At 36.0% G+C, this 22,530-nt stretch overlaps 1 protein-coding gene across 5 annotated transcripts in view; it reads left to right on the forward strand.

Annotated features, from left to right (window-relative positions):
• Positions 1-2,889: 2,889 nt before the first annotated feature.
• The window catches only part of FSD1L (fibronectin type III and SPRY domain containing 1 like), a 95,817-nt gene continuing 76,176 nt past the window's right edge, over positions 2,890-22,530 (forward strand). For 2 of the 5 annotated variants that reach the window (XM_074282973.1, XM_074282974.1), the window contains exons 1-3: positions 2,900-3,090; positions 18,490-18,585; positions 18,930-19,061. In XM_074282973.1, the coding sequence (XP_074139074.1) occupies positions 3,076-3,090; positions 18,490-18,585; positions 18,930-19,061 (243 nt within the window). In that variant the 5' untranslated portion in view covers positions 2,900-3,075. Of the gene's footprint in view, positions 3,091-3,193; positions 3,648-18,489; positions 18,586-18,929; positions 19,062-22,530 lie in introns of those variants that run through there. The other 3 variants (XM_074282975.1, XM_074282976.1, XM_074282977.1) reach the window with 3 other exon arrangements.

Genomic DNA, 22,530 nt, shown 5'->3' on the forward strand with positions numbered 1-22,530 from the left:
ATTGCTGAATCATGTTAAATTTGCAGTTTATTAAAACCAACAAAATTTTTTTTTTCAGATGAACTGCTATCTAGCCTTGTTTCACCTGTTTTGTACTCATGAAGTTTTTAAAAATTCAAATATTTAAGACTTTATATTTATCATTTTTGCATTTCATCATATTACACTGGGCTCAAAATTGCCTGCAAAGACCTTTTTGCATCCTGACTGTCACCTAATATGTTAACACTCTTTCCCACTTTTGTGCAGATTTGATAAGCATACCATCTAGGTCTAATCACAAAAACCTGGTTCATTTCTTTTCATGTTGATCAGTCATGATTACTCTTAGAATATGGTCATTCAACTTGGTTACATGATTACTCTTAGAACTTGGTCATTCCAAAATCATTTAATTTTAATATCTAGATTTAGAGCGAAAAGGAACTTCAGGTTTCTCCTTCTTGTCCCTGGGGATAATGTGAGAAACTATGAAATGTATTGCTGAAATCTAGGTAAACTATAATCATGCATGCTACTGATTTATCAGTCTAGTAATGTTGTTAAAAAAAAAAATGAGGAGAAAATAGGATGACCTGTCACTGTTTGTACTTGATAAAATTGTGCTACCTCTGTTTTCATAGTTTTATTTTAATAACCATCCTTTTAATAATATTTTCTACAATTTGCCAAGAACTGAAGACTATGCTATGTTTGCCAACTCCATTCTCTTTAATTAAATTCCAATACTTTTTTTATTAAGTATTGTAATGTTATTCTTGGTTCAGTTTCTCTGGGGTCTCGGGGGAGCAGCCTTAGTTACAGTTTAGTAATCACCATATGAGTAGCCAGGGGTTAAAGTCCAAATCCTTTATTGTCTCCTTCAAAGTCTTATCTCCTTCACTTGGGGCTTGGCTAGTTTTCTGGCGGCCTTCCGGAGTCTTGGTTTCAATGGAGAAATGAAGGAGGAGAGCCTGCCACCAAGGTGGTATGAGATGGGATGAATCTGTCTGTGTCCAAGGGTTTGTGCTCCAGCCTTCAGCCTAAGGCCTTCTGTCCGCTTGTCTCTTTTTTGGCCCTGAGAGCTTCTTCCTTATGTGCTCTACACTGAGTATAAATCAATCACTATATGACTAGGAAACTATTATTTGTTGTAGGGTTAAATCAATGCAAAACTAGATTTAACCATTGTTTCCTCAATTCCACTTGTTTCAAGTTCTGGCCCATAGCAAAGTATCACTATCTGTAAAAGCCCCAAGAATAAAAAAATGACAGAACCTCCTGATATCAAAGAACTTACATCCTATGGGAACAAAGGGATATAACATGCATCTTGGGCCCTTTTGATGGGCTGCATGCTAGAACTCAACTGTCTGTTCAGGATACTGGTACTTTTTTTGGAAAATGATTGACAAATGAGCTAGAAAGAACTGCTCTCGCAGGCTCTATATAAAGGATCAAATTCCTCTCTAGAAGAAAAACTCCTCTCCCTTTTGAGCATATACCTTGGGGCTCTGTCAACATCTACTTTAGACATTCTGAATAGGGGTTCTCAAACTATGGCCATTGGGCCAGACGTTTATGCGGCTGCCAGGTTATGGCAAATGGGCTGAGGGGCAGAGACAGAGTGTGAGGGTTTGTTTTTTACTATAGTCCAGCCCTCCAACTGTCCCCCTATTTAAAAAGTTTGAGGACCACTGAGGCAGAAATCTGAACCATTGCCTTACTGCCTATTAAAAAACATTGCAACAAGTGTAGATAGGCTTGAGACTAGATTTCAAGTTTCTTTCCCTAAAGCACAAATGACCAAACAGCAATTCAGAGAGGTGGAGATTTCCAGGCTTTATGAGTAGGAAATAAATATCTGACATCTACTTTGCATATTGAATATCTTTTCCAGAAGTTAATTCCTAACTTCTGACCTCATCATTCAACTGAAATTTTGTTTCCAAAGATACCGATGATGTTTTGATTGAATCCTTGTCTATTTAAGCCCAGAGCCAGAATGACCTTTCTGGAAGTTAGGTCGTTTGTCCTTCTTTCTCAATTTCTCTAAATGTGCTATTTATACATTTAAAATCTTGAGTATAACTTTCAGTTTGTCCCATCTTTGCTTGTTGGCACTTCAATTATTCAGGCAAAAACCACTTTGTGCAAAACACCCAGACAGATGAGACAACCCCTGCTCTGTAAGAAATTACATTTAATAATTGTGCAGTTTTACAATTTTGAGCTTATGTCAACATCATCCTTTGCATTCCTCTCTTCCTCCTTTTGTTTCTTTTTCTTTCTTTTCCTTCCTTCCCTTCTCTTTCCTTTCTTTCTCCTATAAGTTTCTGAAGAACTGGCCTAATGAGGATGTCTCCTATTGCTTATTACACTGGAGTTTCAGTCATGCCATTTGAAGGTTGAGCTTGTGACATAAACTTTAATGAAGCCGGCTGACACTGGCATAGAGAAGAGAGTTCCAAGCGGCTCTGGACTTTGACACAACAATCTTGCGGAGACTCGGACACCTTGCTTGGATTTCCCGCACTTCTCACGAGCTACAGTAGTCCCTCTTGGCTTTGTTTTGTTTTGAATGTACATTTTGAACTCCAACAATTTCCTAGATAAGGTCCGCAGAACATCTATTTCCAGCGGGACACAAGGAGTCCCCGGGAGACTTCTTATCCTAAACCTTATCCCAATTTCTCTTCATTCCCCTCCTCTCTCTTCCCCTCCCCCTTTCTTGTCTATTTCAATTTTTCCTCAGTCACAGTCCGCTTTCCTCAATCTGCGACCCTCCTCCCCAGTCTACCCCCCCACCCCCTCCGCGTCTGTCTGGAGGCAGCGCGCAGGCGCCGAGGCCGCGCCCTCCCCCGCCCCTCCATCTTGAGGGAGGGGGACCTCCACACCCTGCTGCGAGGGGTGTGTGCGCAGGCGGGTTGGGGACCGGAGTTTTGGGTTACAGCGGGCGGAGACTGGCCAGGCAGCGGCTAAGACCCGCGGAGCATCAGTCTCCCGGGAGACGGCGGCGGCGGTGGCGGCGGCTAGGGAGCTGCAACCTCGTTCTCTCTCCAGTGGTCGCAGAGCTCGGCGGCACGAGGCCTCCCCATGGATTCCCAGAAAGTGAGTGATGGGAGCTGGGGGCGGGCGAGAGTCGCCCCATCCTCGCGCGCGGGGCTGGGCGGGGCGCGTGTCTGCGACCCGGAGTGGATGCGGGTGTGGGGTGGAGAGAGGAGAACCCCACCGCCTGGTCTCCCCACCTCTCCTTCGGGGGTGGGGCGAGCGGCTGCCTTCTCCTCCCCTCCCCATCCCGGGCCCCAGGCTCTGTAAGGGGCGCGGGGCCAAGGAAGGATGCGCCGGACGAGCGGGAGGAGGCGGCCCTGGCTCCTTCATCCTCCTCCCCCGACGATGGCGCTTTCCCCTCCCCCGACGAGCGAGAGCTCCGTTAGGACCGCGGCATCCCGGGGCCGGGGCTCGCCCAGCCCACGCCCTCCTCGCTCCCGCGGAACGGCGGGTCCTGTGCCGGGCACGGAGAGAGGCCGGACCCCGCAGCTGCCCCCCGGCGTGCGCTGAGGAGGGTTTGGTCTGAGAGGGAGGGGGTGCTGCTTGGTCTCGAGCTCGGGTTTACTCGGCGAGGAGCGTCCAGGCCTGTGAAGTGACGAGAAAGTCCCCGTTCTGAGGTAAAACTTGTGTAGGGCACGGCGGGGGCCGAGGCCCGAGGCCTGGGAATGGGCCCACCCGACCCCACCCCCGAACCTCCAGCGTTGTGAAAGACTCCACGTTTGCGGTAATCGGTGACATTTCACTGTTGACCTCCGCACTCGTAAGGTAGTCGGTGCTCCCTAGGAGGGCTGAACGAGTGATCCATATAGTGATGAGCATCCCTAAACCTCCCAACCCCCTCCCCCAATCGTGATAACGACGACGATTATGCTGACTGTGAAACCGTGCTGGGGTAGGTGCTCTACAGTTATCTCATTCCATCCTCCCTACAAACCTGGGAGGTGAATGTAATAACAACAAACTCGCATTTACACGCACTTGGCTTTGTGCCAGGCATTGTGCTCAGCATTTTACCCTTACTATATTTTAGGAGCCTCCTTACGAGCCTGGGAGGGAGGTGCATAAAAATAATTGTAATAATGATGATAGCTGACATTTATATAGAACTTCGACAGAGAAGGAAACGGGCCCGGGGGACCCCGTGACGTGCTGACAAAGTACTGGGAGCTGGACTGGCATGGTGGTCTTTTTGGTGATAGCTGCCTCTTGCATATATTTCTTGTTAACTTGTGGCTATAAGGAAAATCTAGAGTTTGAAGGGGTTTTCTAGAGTGTTTAACACCCTTAAATTTTTGATTTGAGGTCCAGAGAAGAAATAGGTCTTCTGGCTCCAAATTATGCACTTTTCCCTCTACAAGATATTGCCTCTCTTAGAATCTTGCATTTCTTGCATAGCTAACATTTTATTAAGCACCTGCTGAGTTCTGTAACAAACAAAGTAAGGCAAGGGAAAGTTGTTTAGAGCTTTGAGTTTAACCAGTTTAAGTTGTTATTCATGTTTCTATAAAAGCAAAGCAGCTTCTTAGGGGTAATAAATATACCAAATCCTAGAGCTAAGATTATAACCCTGGACTACAGTCTCTCTGCTCTTCCCTCTGCACTATTGTGTCTTTCTTTAAATAGAATTAAAAGGGCCCTAATTCATACTGGATCAGGAAATCTAAGTTCCCTGTTGTATTTTTTTCTGTCCCTAATTCTTTGCACTTGCTGTGCAATCATGGGAAATAAGCACTATTGATAAATGATTTTGACATTTGATAATTAGGTGATTTGTTTTTGCCTGAAATCTAGCTTATTCTAAAGTAAAAGTGTTTAGGGTCTTGTATTCTAAAAACGTATCTGAGGCCATTCTGTTGGAAGCTATGCATTGATGGAAAGACATGTTTAAATAATTTTTTTAATTTCAAATTTTTAAATTTAAAGAATAAATCAGGCATGTGAGAACGTAAACATGTTTAACTTCCACATTTACAACGTAGAATTAATGTATGCTTGCATTTAAAGTAAGAAAATAAGGGCACATTTCTGAGTTCTGATTTTTATGACTGACTGACATCCAAGTAGGTTTCTAAATATTCTAATTTTTGTGCTTTGTATGATTTTTATGTCTTTAATTTTTAATCAGTAGTTTTGTTTTTAAACATAACTTTATAGTGTTAAGTTACTGTAACTTTTTAGATAAGAAATGTTGTGACTTTAAATGATTGATTATTTTATGCCCGTTTTATGTCATTTTACCAATTTGGATTTAAACAAAGAGAGGTATATTTATAATAGTACTGGACTTAAACGTTAAAAAGACCTGGATTTGAATCCTGCCTCAGACAGCTATAGCTAGGTAACCCTGAGCAAGTCATTTAATCTTTGTAGACCTTATTTTCCTACTCTCTGAAAGAAGGAGTTTAGATTCAACCTCCAAGATCCCTTCCAACTCTAAATCTATGATTTTATAAACAGTAAAATGTTAGTAATTTTCATTTCAGCACTTTAATTGTGATTAGCCACAAGCACCAGTTTATCATCATATTTTAGTAAAGGAGGATTGAATTAAACTTTATGCATTAACAAATAAACTGTACTATTTAAAAGAATATTTTATATTGTGGCATTAAAATATTTAATATTACTGGAACCTTTTTTCATAGAAATTGTTATAAAATTATATTACATTCTAGAGTTGTTAGATACATTTTTCTCTTTATGATCAAACAGGAATGTTAACCTTTTCATGACAGATGCATGATAGAATGGCTATGAAGATATCTCTTCTACTCTAGAAAAGTGAGGATTGTCAATAGTCAAGCAATTCTTTTCAGTTAAATATTTATTTGGGAAGAAAAAGAATGGAAAGGCTGATATGCATTATAACAAGGATTTGATGTTAATATTCCTTTGGATTCTGCTTTCCTTTGGTGTGTGGCACAGTGTAGATAGACTGTTAGAGAGAAACTTTGCAATGGGGAGTTTTGTTCTTTTCTACAACCACTCCCCAAATGAAACCATGCCAAGTTCACCTTTGCTCTTAGGTTACAGAGCCTCCCTTATGTTTTTAACAATTGGTTTCCTCCTAATAGAGGCAAATGAGGACCATTAAATCCAAATTGAAAGAGGATTGGAAGCTCTGACTCATGTAACTCCACTGCTCTAGTTATAGGATCTGAGGCTTAACTAAAGACAGTCTTATAGTAACAGGATGGCTGCTGGTCAGCAAATAGATAAGTCTGACCAGCTGCTTTTCTATCCGAGGAAATAATTTGGACTATGGTGTTATGTTACAACAGATACTATTTGAACAGAGTGGGGGGGGAACTATCATTTTGGATATATATAGCATCATGGATACAGACAACTTCAGCCTTAGCTTCTATACATAGTAGGATTTTGTTGAGTTTCTGGAACACATTTTTCCAGAAGATATGTTAAATGTAGGTTGGTTTTGATATAAAAAAAAGTATTTTGAATATATCTTTAAGTAAATTTGAGAAATTCACAAAGGTTTATTTTCTTATGAAGATAGAATCAGAGAATATTGTGATACTTGAATGCATTTGAGGAATTACAGGGTTTAAAATTTGGGAACTAGGAAATATTATACTTTAATTTTATTCAGGAGACCCTCCACATGGGAAAATACAGTGCTCTACCTTAGTAAAGCTGTAGAAGCCTAAATTAGGGATCACTTGGAGGAAGGCCACTGAAAGTATTATATGTATCCCTATTTTTTTTTTCTCTTCTTTTCCCTTCTCATTTTAGAAGATATAGTAGTATAAATTGTAGCCTAAAAGAGAGAATGACTAATATAATAGTGTTTTTGAATGTTTTACTCAGTACATTTTTTACTTGAATCTCACAACAATCTTTTGAGGTAATAGCATTATTGTACAGCTTGAGGAAATTGAGGTTACAAAGGTATTGAAGGCAAGATTTCTGCAGAATTGCTCTAACCATGTATTCTCCTTCACTAAACTCCTTTTATTCTCTGTTGCCTCCAGAATCAAATACAAAAACCCTATTTGGTATTCAAAGTACTTAATAATCTAGCCCCCTCTCCTACATTTCTAGTCTTTTTTATAGTTATTCCTGCCATATACAGTCAAGTTGACTTTCTTCTGTTCCATAGATAAGACATTCCATTTCTTTGTTCTTGGCATTTTCTTACCTGTCCTCCAATCCGAGAATGATCTCCCTCCTTAATTTTGGTTTATTGAATTCCTTGACTACTACTTCTTCTTTTTTTTTAAATAGCCTTTTATTTACAAGATATATGCATGGGTAATTTTTCAGCATTGACAATTGCAAAACCTTTTGTTCCAATTTTTCCCTTCCCTCCTCCCCCCCATGGCAGGTTAACCAATACATGCTAAATATGTTAAAGTATAAGTTAAATATAATATATGTATACATTTGACTTCCTTTTAAGTTCTGGCTAAAATCCCATCTTCTATAGGAAATTTTTCTTTAATTCTAGTGCCTTCCTTCTGTTAATTATTTTCTATTTATAGCTTGTTTGTACATATTGGTTTGCTTATTGCCTCCCCTGTTTAGATAGTAGGCTCCTTGAGGGAAGGGGGTATCTATTTCCTCTTTTCTTTTTTAAAAAATTTAATTTAATAATAATTAATTAGTAATTTAATTTTAATATGCATAGTGCTTGGTATATAAAAGGATGCTTAATAAATGTCTGTTGATTGGCTTACTGACAGAATCTGAATCCAAATCTCTTGTCCAGATCTAGTGTGATAACACATTGGCTTTTTACCGAGGAGACTGAGATTTTTTGAATAAGCTTGAAGTTTACAGTTTTTTAGCTTTGTCTTGATATTTTTTCTTTAAGTTACTCATCTCTTGCAGATGTTTGAGAAGCAGCAGAGATTATGATTTGTCTGGCACTCATTCTGCCTTGAGAGCCATAAGCAAAATTGGGAATGGATAGGCAAAGTTTATTTTTGATCTATTGCAATTTGTTGTAACTTTCCTCATTTTTTCTTCTCCCTAAATCTTTTTTTTTTTTCTTATCTAGATGTTCAAGTAGCTTTTTGATGTTCAAGCTTATATAAGCATACCTATGGAAAGCTTATCTCTATCTTAAGCAGAATTCCTGTTCTTTGAATACTGATAATCTCTGCTGTGTATAACTGGTTACAGTTAATTCTTAGGAAGGTATGAATACTTGGTCTTACCAACTTAAAGTTAGTCCATTTTCCACAAAAATGAGAATAAGATTTGTTGGCCTCCAGGTATTATTTAATATTAATCCTTCATATCATGCTTTTTTTATCTTTCAAAATTTTCCATTATGTGAGTGGATACTTAGCAAAAAACTGTCGTATTTGGGAGTATTGGTGAAAAGCTTTATCCAAAGAAATGAAGTAAAACATTAGTTAGTTTAAAAAAAAAAAACACAAACCCACAAAAAATTTCCTAGTTAATGACAAATAAAGCTGCCTTCCCGAGATGATGAGTTATGATGATAGTAACTGATAGTTTTATAATCATTTATGGTTACAAAACTCCACATAAATACTCATTTGAGCCTCATCACAATCCTGTGAGGCAGGTGCTACAGATACTGTTAGCTCCATATACAAATGAAGAAACAGACCAAGAAATTGTGTCTTACCCATGATCAGAAAGTATTTGTCATAGGTGGGATTTGGATCTTAGTCTTCTTGTTCTTCAGTGTAGCAGTTTACTATACTAATTGATAATGAACAGTGTTATCTACAAAATTTTTTACCTTTTTCTTCTTCCCTTTTCACTTCTTAATAGTGACCTTTCTCAACTATTTCAACAACTTTAATTTTTTAAATATCCCCCCAATAAAATTGATAAAGATCTGATATCAGTTATTTATGTTTGTTGAGGATCTTGGATTACACTTTGAGGAAAACAGTTATATGAGTGATATTTTTAAAGCTTCAGTTTAATCATGTCCCTCTGCTCAGTAAATTCCATTGGTTCCCTATAGCCTCAAAAATATAATATAAATATAATATTCTCTTATCATTTAAAATCTCTCTGAATTTGTCTTCCTTATTTAAAATACACTATGACTTATGGGCCAATCTTATGTTACTCCCCTTCATATACTCTAGCCAGACCCCTTCCTTGCTGCTGTTCACATGACTTTTTTTTTTGTCTGTGCTTTTTCACAGGTTATTCTCACTGTCTGGACTGTATTTCCTTACCTTTGCCTCTTAGACCCTTAGTCTCCTTCAAAGCTCATTCAAGGACCACCTTCTATGTAAGGTCTCCCTGATCTCTTTGGTTGCTAGTGTTTTTCCAAGCATATTATATTACTTAGTTTTTACTTGGGGGTAGAGAGCTGGTCATGGAGTTAGGAAATCCTCTGTTTGTCTTACACCTAACATATACTATTTTATTTTATTTTTGCTATCCTGGACAAGTCATTTAACTTGTTAATGTTTTAGGCCAATTATATCAAACTTAAATTGAAATGGGAACCAAACCACCATATTTAAGGTTCTCTGTGGGTCACATATTGACTTAGTATACCACATATTTTTATAGATAGTGCATACATATATTATATATATATATTATTAGTACGTCAACACATTAAAATTAGAGAAGAATTACTTTTTAGTGTGGTTGAGGTTATACTCGAGAGTGTGTATGTATGTGTGTCTGGGGGAAATACATGTGGCAATGTTTTACACCTGTTCTAGGAAACTATAAGATTAAAAAATACTGAGAAAGAGGGTTTTCTTTATTTGGAAACTCTATCTATCAATGAAATCATAAGTTTGGTCTTAATTCCTATATTTTGTATCTACTTATCTGAATGTGTTGTGTTCCCTGCTACAATGTAAACTTATTGAATGCAAGGACTATATAATTTTTTTGTTTGTCTTCTGGATATATAAAATATCTTTAAATGTTTTCTGATTGGATTGCAATACCACTTTGTTAAAGTAGACAAAAAGAATGGTAAGCATATGTGGAGGGCAGCAAAGTAGTGATGAAAGAATATTGGATTAGCATGAAGAGATCTTTGTTCTAGTCCCAAATTTGTAACTAATTAATTGTATGACCTTCAAACTACCAATTAAATTGTTATAAAGGAATTCTTTTATAACTGGATTAGATGACTCTTAAGGTATTTTCCAACTCTTGAGATTGTAATTTAGAGAATTTATGATCTCATTGATGTAAGAATTTCTTCCAAAATGCAAAACATTACTCTGATAACACCTACATAGCCTTGAAATTCTCTTGAAATCTCAAGGACCAAAGAATGTCTTTGTCTTATTGATTCTTGCTGCTTGTCTAATCCATGTTGTTGTTGCCCTTTTTTTTTTAATCACAAGTTACAAATGACTGATGATATTCCTTATAGTTCGTATTTATAATGCAATGAGATTTGCTTACACCTGCCATATATTAGATATTGACTAGTGCTAACACATAAGTGGGAGAATGTTGGGAATAAAGAAAAACAGGTCTTTGAAGGAGAATCTTAGGGTCATTTTTAAAAAATGTGTTTCTTATAAAAAATCATAGAACTAGACCTAGAAGGGAATTCAGACTCTATCTAGTCCAGCTCCATAATTATACGGATGAAAAATAAAAGTATCTTGGAAATTCAATGATTTTCCCAGGGCCATAGAAGTAGTGTCAAAAGCAGAATTTGAATCTAGGTCCTGACTCCAAAATTAATGTCCTTTCCACTGTATCATACCTCCCAGGAGATCTTTGCAGGTATCTTCTATCTTTTGGATACTTCTGAGATTCTTTTCAGTTTTTTGCTTAGTTTGAAGGCTCTTAAGGACATACATTGAGAGTTAGAACCTAAGAAGTCATCTAATAAAACATCTTCATTTTAGAGAGTAGCAAATTTAGGATCCAGGAGGTGAAGTGAGTGGCCCAAAGTCACATGAGTAGTAAGTGACTCATCTGGGATTCAAACCATGACCTCTGACTCCAAAGTATGAATTCCTTCTGCTGCACCACCTGCCAATCAAGCATTCTTTATGCCAAATTTCCCTTACTCTGCTGCTTTTTATTATATAAATCTTCCACACTATTCTCTGTGAGTTTACAAATTCATATTCTAAACCAGTGTTGTCATTGGTTGTCATATCCTGTTTTTTGTCAATGAAGTCAAGCATTTATATGCTTTCTATGGTGGTTTAAGTTCTTTTGTTTTCATTGTTACAGCAATTAGTCTGCATCATTAAACTTTTATGTGAAATGCATAATTAGTGTTGGTGGTGGTGTTAATAAGGATTCACATCCTTCAGTAGTATGTTCACTGGATCATCTAACACTTAGAGTACCAGTAACTAATTTAAAATTAATAAATTAACAAAAATTTGATTCTTAGCACTCTTTCCCTCTTTTCTGGGAAAACTATCCCTGAAGAAGTGGAAAGGATATACACAAGACTAAGGGCTATTTTACATTTTTCTTTGTTCATGGGTTGCCATGGCCAAAAAATTCATTACCAAGGAGCCAGACTGCTGCTGATGAACTTCTCCTTATTTAATTCAGCCGTTTTTTTGGAAAGCACAGGCTGTCTGTTGCTTGGACTGTATTTGAAATCTTTCCAGCCTGATAAAATCTGCCAGAACTTGACCTCCTTTGGCAGAATCTTCAAGTCTCCAGAATCACCTCAGGGCATCAATAGGACTATGTACATGGCTCCAAGATTATGTGCTTCTAAATTGCTTAATTTACTAACTTTCCATTTTCCTAATTTGTAAAGTAAAGAGGGAAGCATTAAATTATCATCAGAATTCAGTTTTTAAAATGTTAATATATTTTTTAAATTCATTTTTCCAAATTATCCCCTCCCTCCCTCCACTCCCTCCCCCCATGGCAGGTAATCCCATACATTTTACATGTCTTACAATATAACCTAGATACAATATATGTGTGTAAATACCATTTTCTTGTTGCACATTAATTATTAGCTTCCGAAGGTATAAGTAACCTGGGTAGATAGACAGTAGTGCTAACAATTTACATTCGCTTCCCAGTGTTCCTTCTCTGGGTGTAGTTATTTCTGTCCATCATTGATCAACTGGAAGTGAAGATTTCCACTTCCATCAGAATACATCCTCATACAGTATTGTTGTTGAAGTGTATAGTGATCTTCTGGTTCTGCTCATTTCACTCAGCAACAGTTGATTTAAGTCTCTCCAAGCCTCTCTGTATTCCTCCTGCTGGTCATTTCTTACAGAGCAATAATATTCCATAACCTTCATATACCACAATTTACCCATCCATTCTCCAATTGATGGACATCCATTCAACTTCCAGTTTCTAGCTACAACAAAAAGAGCTGCCACAAACATTTTGGCACATACAGGTCCCTTTCCACTCTTTAGTATAAAATGTTAATATTTATGGGGCAAAGTAGATTTTTCGGAATAATAACTTGAATTTATATGCTACCTTAATGGTTACAAAACAATTGTGTTTACTCACAATACTGTGAATTCATGTATATTGGATTATTACTTGTCTTTTTTTTTTTTTTTTTTTTTTATCTTAGGCGATATGACTTGTCACTAGTCACATAGCTAATACAACTTTGATCCAGGATTTCAACCTAGGACTCTTCATTGCAAGTTCAGTGCTATGTCTGTTATGCTACATTAGAGGTATTTCTTCTTGTACCACTTTGGAGGAGAGCTGGGGATTGGCCCTGCAGAAACTATTGGAGTCCTTGTTTAAGGACTGAGGTGGTAGGAGAGGAATCCTGTGTGCCATTGTTTGCTTTTCCTAGGATTTTTCTTTGCTCTATCACAGATCTTGTGATAAGCTATAGACTTTCATTCCTTTGTTGAGCCTGCATCTTTCTTTCACTATATTTGGATCCCTGACACTCAACCCCCCCCCCCCAATACTTTCAAGTACATGTTTTGTGTTTGGCACATTTATTAAAAATTATCTTTTGATGTATTGTGCCCTTTTTATCTGGTGTCTTAGAAGTAGTTGCTCTCTTTGCCTCTAATGCTATTTCATCCTGTGATAATGAAATTTTTGTGCATTTCTCCTTAGAATTTCTCTTGCTCTGATAGAACCACTCTATATGTATTTGAAATGGAGAATGTATGCCTAGAAGGGCTCTCCTAAATAGGCATGGAAATGTCTAATTTTAAGACCTATTCTTAAATGCATAAGTATTTTTCTTCTCTGTAGCATATGTAGAAATCAAATAGAAGGATTTTCTGAAGAATCATTAGAGTGATTTCTATTTTTAATATGTGTTCTTTTTGTAGTCATTTATTGAAGTGTTAGCTGAAGGGAGGATATTTTGTATGGACATAGTTATATTTGTTAGGATTATTTGTAGTATTTATTTTTCCCCTGATAATATATTGTAAGCTTTCTAAATTTATTTAATTTTGACTCCTATTTATAAGTTTCTTGAGAGTAAATGACAGTTTTTGCTTTTTAGCTTTGTGCTTTGCGTCTTAATACAAGAACTCAATAAATAAATTTTGGTTGAATTATTTCTCAAATTTCTGGTACCCAAAAGATCCAGTAATTTGAAATCCCATTCTAAATGACAGTATGATTTAATTCCTTTTGGAAGAAGCTGAGTAAACTGTTAAAGAGACATGGCTAAAGATGTGACTAAACTTTCCTCCATATTAATTTTTTCTACTAAATTAAATCAGTGAAGAAAAAATGTCTTATTTTTTTCTTTGTTCAACAGAAGTTGAAGTGAAAATAGAGAATCTAAATACAGCAATATTTTAAAAATCATTGGTTTCACATAAATCTCAGAACAAAATAAATATTTCATTGATATTAGATTTAACATTTAAATATTTTTACAAGTCCTCTGATCTGATTTAATGTTCATTTTGGAATACCTAAAATAACTAGAGAAAGGATGATGTTGAATATTGTACATTGATGTCAAACCTAGATAGAAAAATATTCCACCAAACTGTATAGAAATATGGATCCCTGTAGGCTATATATGAGTGAGAAAACCACATTTTTAAAAAAATTAATACAACAGAACTGTAATCAGAAAGAAGCTATGATTTAGTTTGATTCAGGCTGCACTCAGAAATTTTGTGGACTTGTATTTAATCTGATATAGTGGATAGAGAGCTAGACTTGAAGCCAGGAAGATTAGGGTTCCACTTTAGCTTCTGACACATACTATACTTCTGACTCTGGATAAGTTGCCTAAAAGTGCTCAAGTCAATTCTTTTTATCCCTAAGTTGCTGGGAAGGTACTAGCCTACTTTGGTACTGAAAATCCCTGTAGTATTCCAGTGAAATCAAAGGTCCAAGTCTTCTTATTCTAAAAACAAACAAAAACTAGTAAGAACTAGAATACACTTCATAGCTTAAATTTTATATGTTTTACTTTGCCTTGTATTGCTTTTCCTAATTTTAAAGTGCATAGTATGTAAAGTTGTATTTGTACAGTTACTCTGGCAGTAGTTACCAACTATTTTAAGCTTCTTCCCAAAGTTAAGAAAGAAAGTCTCAAAATTGAAATGGACTTTGTGTTCACTTTCATTCATCTACAAATCTGTATTGCCCTAAAGTTAAAACAATTTGGCAGTTGTTTCAAAACCTCAGAGGTAACTTATCTGTGTAATAAAAGAGCAAGGTAAATTGAAAAGGAGTTTTTAAGATATAATAGGAAGGAATGTATGATTTACTAGATAATTATAGAAATGATCTAGAGATTACTGCCTATATGGTTTTTTTTTTTTGTATGATGCTCATATTAAAAAGGGATGTTTTCTGGTTTTCATATTAGTATTAGCTGTAATAAAATTTGTTGTACAAGTTATCCAGCTTGCTTTCTCTTCCAGCTTGGCAAAACTCTCCTGTAATTAGAAAAGCTCTTTTTGGCAAGAAGACAAAATCACCTGGATGGTTTAAATCTTCCAAGTGCTACTCTCTGTGCATTTGAATTCAGTTACTTAATTGTGGGTAGAATTAAGCTGGGTAGTTTCCTTTAGATTTTGTAGCTCTGAAATTAATTAAAATGTTTGTTGTTCAATTGTTTCAATCCTCTTGGATAGGGGTTTTCTTGGCAAACATAATGGAGTGGTTTGACATTTCTTTTTTCCAGCTCATCTTACTGATGAGGAACTGACACAAATAGGGTTAAGTGCCCAGGGTCACACAAGAAGTAAGTGTCTGACATCATATTTGAACTCAGGTCTTTCTACATCCAGAGGAAGTGTTCTCTACCCACTGTATCACCAAAATATTTACATATTTTTTCCTAGCGTCTGTTAATATTTAAAGGTGGTGTGTAAATTGTAGAAAATTTGAAGATTTGGAGTGGAGGAAATCTGAAAAAGAAAACTTTTTTTTTTTTTTACTAAGAGGTTCCATATATCAGTGAAATATATTAATTCTAGATCAGGGATGAAAAAAATCAGTTTGTGCTTTTCAAAACACATCCACATATTGTTTATTGTTCCATTTGATAGTTACCAATCCTGTGAGGCTTGTAGGGAAGATATTATAGTTCATTGGGTTCTTCTCCCAGCCCCCACTCACACTGGCAAGTCTGGTCCCCAGTGAGCAGCTGTTGATTCTGTTTGTCCCCTGAGAGTTTTAAGAGGAGTGAGGAGGTCTTAGATTTGCTGCTCACTAGTCTCTACTGCTTTCCCTTTTTTGATACCAGTTAGTCAGCAAGACTTTATTAAGTTTCAGAACAGGGCATTTGCTAAGGTCATAAAGTAAGAACAAGTAATATAAACATATTTCCTCGTTCTATTCCTCTTCCTCTCCCATTATCTGGAACTTATTGGAATTTTTAAAATTTTAGTTATGTAAAAGAAGGAGCCTTGGGAAAATTTATTTCCCTTCAAAATGAGAAAATACAATAAGAATTATGGTAAAATGAGAATCAAAAAGTGAAGTTGTTTGGATTTGATTTTGACTTTCCACAATGAATGTTATACAATAGTCCCAAATAAGTAATTTTCATTTTTGATACTGCTATTCATGGATATTTATTAAATCTTTTCCCCTTGGTGCTATCATTTTTATTGGATCATAGCTTTAGATCTGGAAGGAAGCATGCATTTGTTGGCTATTCTGAAGCCTAGGAAACTTTTAAAAAAGAAAAATAATTTTCTGGATTTCACTTTTATTTTGGCACTAGCAAATGCTCACTTTTTTTTTTTCTTGGAAAAGAAAATTGCAATTTTAAAAAAAATAGTTTTTTATCTTCAAAATACATGCAAAAATAACTTTCAAAAAATTGCTCCAAATTTTTCTCCCTTCCCCTTACCCCTTTCCCCTAGACAGTAATACAATATAGGTTAAACATGTGTAGTTCTTCTATACCTGTTTCCACATTTATCAGGTTGCATAAGAAAACAAAAAGGAAAAAGGGTGAGAAAGAAAAAACAAGCAAACAACAACAATAAAGTTGAAAATACTAGGTTGTGATCCATATTCACTCTCCATAGTCCTCTTTCTGGATGCAGATAGCTCTCTCCATCACAAGTCTATTGAAATTAGCCTGAATCACCTCATGGTTGAAAAGAGTCAAGTCCATCACAGTTAATCATCACGTAATCTTCTTATTGCTGTGTTAAATGTTCTCTTGGTTCTCATTTCACTTAGCATCAGTCTCTCCAAGTCTTTCTGAAATCATCCTGCTCATCATTTCTTATAGAAGAATAATATTCCATTACATTCATATATCATAACTTATTTTTCCATTCTCCAACTAGTGGACATCCACTTATTTTCCAGGTCCTTGCCACTACCAAAAGAGCTGCTACAAACATTTTTGCACATTTGGGTCTTTTTCTCTTTTTTATGATCTCTTTGGGCTGTAGACCCTGTAGACACTGCTGGATCAAAGGATGCATAGTTTGATAGCTCTTTGGGCATAGTTCCAAATTGTTCTTCAGAATACTTGACTCAGTTCACAATTCCACCAACAAAATATAAGTGTCCCAGTTTTCCCACATCCCCTCCAACATTTATCTTCACCTTTTCCTATCATCTTAGCTAATCTGAGATAAATGTAGTGGTACCTTAAAGTTGCCTTAATTTGCATTTCTCTGATCTATATTTATTTTTTGCTGAGGCAGTTAGGGTTAAGAGAGTTGTCCAGTCATACAGCTAGGAAGTGTTAAGTGTCTGAAGCCATATTTGAATTCAGGTCCTCCTGACTTCAGGGCTGGTGCTCTATCTAGCCATCTAACTGCCTCATCAATAGTGATTTAGAGCATTTTTTCCTATGATTAGAAATGGCTTTAATTTCTTCATCTGAAAATTATCTTCATATGCCTTGACCATTTATCAGTTGGAGAATGGTTGCATTCTTATAAATTTGAGTCATTCTCTCTATATGATAGAAATGAGGCCTTTAGCAGAACCCTTGGAAACATAAAAATTTTCCCAGTTTACTGCTTCCCCTTTAATATCAGCTATATTGGTTTTGTTTGTACAAGAAATTTTAAATTTAATATAATCAAAATTATCCATTTTGCATTTAATAATATTTTCTAGTACTTCTTTGGCCATAAATTCCTTCTTTTTCCACAGATCTGAGAGGTATACTATCTCTTGTTTTCCTAATTTGTTTATAATTTCACCCTTTATGTCTAAATCATTAACTTCATTTTGATCTTAGAGTTGTATGGGGTATTAGGTGTTGATCACTTTCTAGTTTCTGCTATACTGTTTTCCAATTTTCCCATAAAATTTTGCCAAATAATGAATTCTTATCTTAGTAGTTAGAATCTTTAGGTTTATCAAATACTAGATTGACTATAGTGTCTTGTGAACCTAATCTATTCTACTAATCAACTACTCTATTTCTTCGTCAGTAATGATTTTGATGATCCTGTTTTAGGCCCTATACAGCTAGGCAACCTTTATTAAAATTTTTTTTCCATTAATTCCCTTGAAATTCTGAAAACTGCAATCTTATCCTCAAATTTGTCTTTTCTCAAATGTTTTACACATATGTGTGTGTGTTTATATATTATACTTGATAATTTTCAGGATCCTACCACCTTCATTTTCATTTCCTCTTTGTTCCTTAATAGATTTGTCCTGATAGAGTGAGCATGGGGGGGTGGAGGTTTCCCAGTTGGGTTAATTGGGTATGTTTAATCCCATTAAGTATAAAATTAACTTCTAGTGGCTAAATCTGTGACATTTTTATTTAGTTTTAGTTGACTGTTAAAACTATACATGTTTGTTTTTAAAGATAAAAAGAGAATAAAACTGTGAATCTCTTTTGAAATTTAAGGATTTGGGTAGATTTCAAGCAACCACATATCTCAAGCAATGTTGCCACAGGAACTGAATGTTGGCTATATTTCAGTTTTGTTAGTTATATAGTTTACATAGAGGGTTCGTCTTCAGAAGATAGTTTTAAGGGTTTGATAACTTTTTTTAGTTAAAATATTATAAGGGTTACTTATGGTGACTGTCATTTTTATTCAGGGTATGTTTTTATTTTTGTTCTAGGAAGCTCTACAAAGAATTATCACAACTCTGGCAAGCAAAAATGATGAAATTCAGAATTTTATTGATACTCTAAATCATACACTAAAAGGAGTTCAGGTATGAATCTGTTAAAAACCACAAGTATGGCACAGAACGAATGATATTCAGATCAGATTTATAAACATGGTCAACTCTAGGTTTTATTTTTAAGACTATTGTTATATTTCTTATATTGTGTACTTCAGGTATGTGAAGAATACTGAGGATTATCTATATATATTATGAGATACACTATATCATAGTTTAAAATACATAGGATATTCATGCGATATATATTTCTTCATGGGATATACATTTTGTTTATTGATATAATATCTTTGTTCTTTGATAACTGTATTGTGACTGTATCGTTATTTTTACTTGTTTGTTTCCATCTAGTAAAGTTTATTACTTTTAAACAGGCCAATTCTTCTAGCATACTTTTAGAATTAGATGAGGAATTTGACGGTCTTTATTCTATATTGGATGAGATGAAAGAAAGTATGACAAATTCTATCAAGCAAGAACAAGCTCGTAAATCACAAGAACTACAGGTAAGTTCATATAATATTTGAAAGATATAAGAATATTTCATTCAGATAATTTTATAATCTATTTAATACTTTGAAAGCAAATGTGAATAAACTTAGGTAAAAGTATATAAGTATATGAAAAGTTTATTTTAAAATTTTCAAATTGCTTGGTATAATGTATAAATACTAATATGAAGATATGTGCTAATAAATTATTTTATTTCTGGTATAGTTACTAAAATCTGTATATCCCTTAATCTGCCAACTGGAAATTTGCATCAACCAAGCATTTTGGTATCTGTATAGATTCAGATTTTGGAAATCAGACCATAGGCTTTGTCTTTGTGTGAGCCTTAATGAAAATGGGAAGTTGAATCATCTCTGGGTTCAGTCAAACATAATAAATTCAGAGGAGAAACTAGAATATTTCTTTGTATAGTTAGTTACACAGTATAAAGAAGTACATGAGAAATGCAGTGTTTAAAAAGTCATGGTTGTTTAGATATGTGAGCTATCAGCCATTTATTGTATTATATCATCAGTACTATGTATTTCCTTTAGACAATAGTCCTGATCTGTGTCTAGTCACTGAACCCAGATGGGTGTGGAGGAGAAAGTGAGGCAGGTGACTTTGCATAGTCCACTCTCACTTAAATCCAACTTGCTTGTCATGGCATCACTTCCTTGATGTCAAGATTTTCTTTGAGAACAAAAGACAAACATCAACAACAGTTTAGTTCTATTAAGGAAAGAAGTCTTTGCTATACAGAGTATATAGCTCATTGGAAAATGAAAGGAAGAGTCAATTGACCTTGTTAAAGTAAGAAGCAAAAAGATTTAGTTTTTTTTTTCTCCGTAGAGTGAAATATAAAATATTAAAAATAATAATATAACATTAAATAAGAAATTTATTTCATTTCCTTTTTAAGTCCATTTAAAAATGAAAGAGAAGTCCAAAGGCAAGAGAAAGGAGATAAGAGAGAAAAAAGGCAACATTGCCTGCTTACACATGCATCCTATTTCTTTGGTTGTCCTCAGTGTGAGCATGGGTATTGGATGAGATAATCTCTGATATCCCTTTCAGCTCAAATATTTTATGATCTGCAAAAATTATCACCCCTTAGTCCTTTACCAGCTTAAATGCTCCAATCACCTCAGGTTTTGCCCTACCAAAACAGATTTATATACTCCCGTGTTCATTTGCATGTCCTCTCTGTTCTCCAAAATTCCTGTGTCTTGCTTATTGCAAAGACTTTTCCTCTCTGTACTCCCAGGGGACAAAAATTCCTTTCTAAAGCAGGTTATCCTTAGTAGTCATTAGGTCTAGCTTCTCTGTTAATCCCCAATAGCCTTACCTCACCTATCAAGCAGTCTAGTCCTCACTGTTGCTATTGCCAGTTCCTTCTCCTTTCTACTTCTAGTCCAAATTACCTATTGTCTGCTCCTTTGTCTGAGAAAGTAAGTTGCTTGAGGTGAAGTCACCTTTGAAAGAGGGTACAAACTGCTGGAACAGTTAGACAGAAAATTAAATTTAGTAATCTTATTTGCAGTAGTGTCTAGGGGTAAGCTAAAAGGCATTTAGTTTCAGCAAACCTGCCACGGGCCAGATGAAATAAAACTAATGACCTTGAGTCTGATTGAGAATCAATGGTCAATTGATTCTTCCTTCCATTCTCCAAATACCTCTAAATACCTGTTTAGAAAAATATTTTCCAGTTATCCTAGGGTAAATTATGTAACATTGTAATATGCCATTATTATGGCTGATTTTCAAGTGATTAATTTTTAACTATCTAGTACTCCTTAGTCCTTTGACATGTTTTTTTTTTTTTTTAATTGTTACCAGCTAAGTTTAGGTTGGTTTAGAATGAACTACACATTGTTTTCTGAAATACATACTGAAGATAGTTGAATCAGAAAGGGGAAGAAATTTGCTTCAAATTCAAATGTTATAGTCTCCATAAAGTCAGAGTCAGTGAGTGTAATGTTCTGATCGTCTCTCAGTTGTAATCCTTTTCTGGGAGGAGGTTTCTTTTCTGTATAATCTTTTCCTCTATGAGCAGGTTTCTTGGGAGGTTTCTGGAGCCTCCAGCCAGCCTCTTCTTCTTCCTGAATCCTGGCTCTGAATCTCCTCCAGCTCTTGTCCTTCCCCAGTCCAGACTGCTCTCCAGGCTCAATGTTGCCTCTTTTTATCCTCCCAGAGAATGGTCGTGGGATAATGCAAGGGCTTCTGGAAGAAGTACTCCAACCAATGAGCTTGCTCCTCCTAGAATTCCTAAGGTGTAAACTCCCTTTAAAGGCCCGAACCAAAGGTCTGAGCCAGAGAACTGTCAAGTCAACCTGAATTCTCATTTTGTCACTGTCCAAGACAATCTGAGTTCTCACCTTGTCATTCATTGTCCAGACAACCTGAGTTCTCACTTGGTAATCCTAACATCTCCCCCTTTCTTTTGATTTAGAACATAGGATAGTCATGACCTTGAAACATAAATCCATGGGAGGTATTACACATAATTACATAAATTACATAAGCACATAGGAACATAGTAACATAATACATGCTAGAAGTATATAACAAATAACATGATCAAATAATCATAAATTGAAAATTTATAAATGCCCATAAGTCCATTGTCCATTAGTCTCATCTTGTGTTAGAAAGTCCAATGATTCCTGCTGGTTTTAAAGTTCTTTAACAGTCTTTTTATTAGCCATGCTCTTTCAGTGTGAGATGTTTCTTAGATCTTCTCCTTTGTTTTGAGGTTTTTCTCTTTTTCTGTCTCTCTCTAGGTGCTTGTTGCCACCCATCTATTTCCTTCTTCATCTGTTTTCTTCTGTCTGTTAAAATACAAGCAAACCCTCTCTCCCAGGCAGTTAACCTATCTAATTTTTTTCTATTTACCACTTTCTAAATCTCTTCTCATCATCTGGCAATTACATTGGAGTTGTTTGCACTGGACACAGCCCTGTTGGTTTAAAAGGCCTGTATTCTCCCCAAGTATAATCCATTTTTGCAATCTGATTGCCTTTTGGCTGACTTATCAGGTAATCCCTTTCTGCCATGTGATTACTTTTCTGCTGGTTTATCAAATCAGAGTCCTGACCTTCTAAAGGCTCTTTGGGTGTAACATCAGCTGCCATCATTCCCCAAGTCTTTTTTGCCTGGGGCCCTGGACCTGGGCCCCTCATCCCGTTTCCCTGAATTATTCTACACTCTGATGCCCAATGGAGTCCTTTGTTGCATTTTGGACATGGGGTTTTAGGTCTTCTCTCACCCTGTCTTCTCACTGTATCTCCACACCTACACTGAGCTCTTAGATGTCCAATTTTTCCACACTGAAAACATTGCCTAGTTTCTCTAGAAGTCCCTTGCCAGGAGGGACCCTGTCTTTCCACGTTCATCATAGTCTGGGTGTAAAAAGCATTTGTTCCCACTGTGGAACATCGTCTTATGATCTCCTCTAAAGGAGCATCTTTGTCTAATCCCCAT

This window comes from Sminthopsis crassicaudata, chromosome 1, assembly GCF_048593235.1.
Source record: "Sminthopsis crassicaudata isolate SCR6 chromosome 1, ASM4859323v1, whole genome shotgun sequence".
NCBI classification, from domain to species: Eukaryota; Metazoa; Chordata; class Mammalia; order Dasyuromorphia; family Dasyuridae; genus Sminthopsis; species Sminthopsis crassicaudata.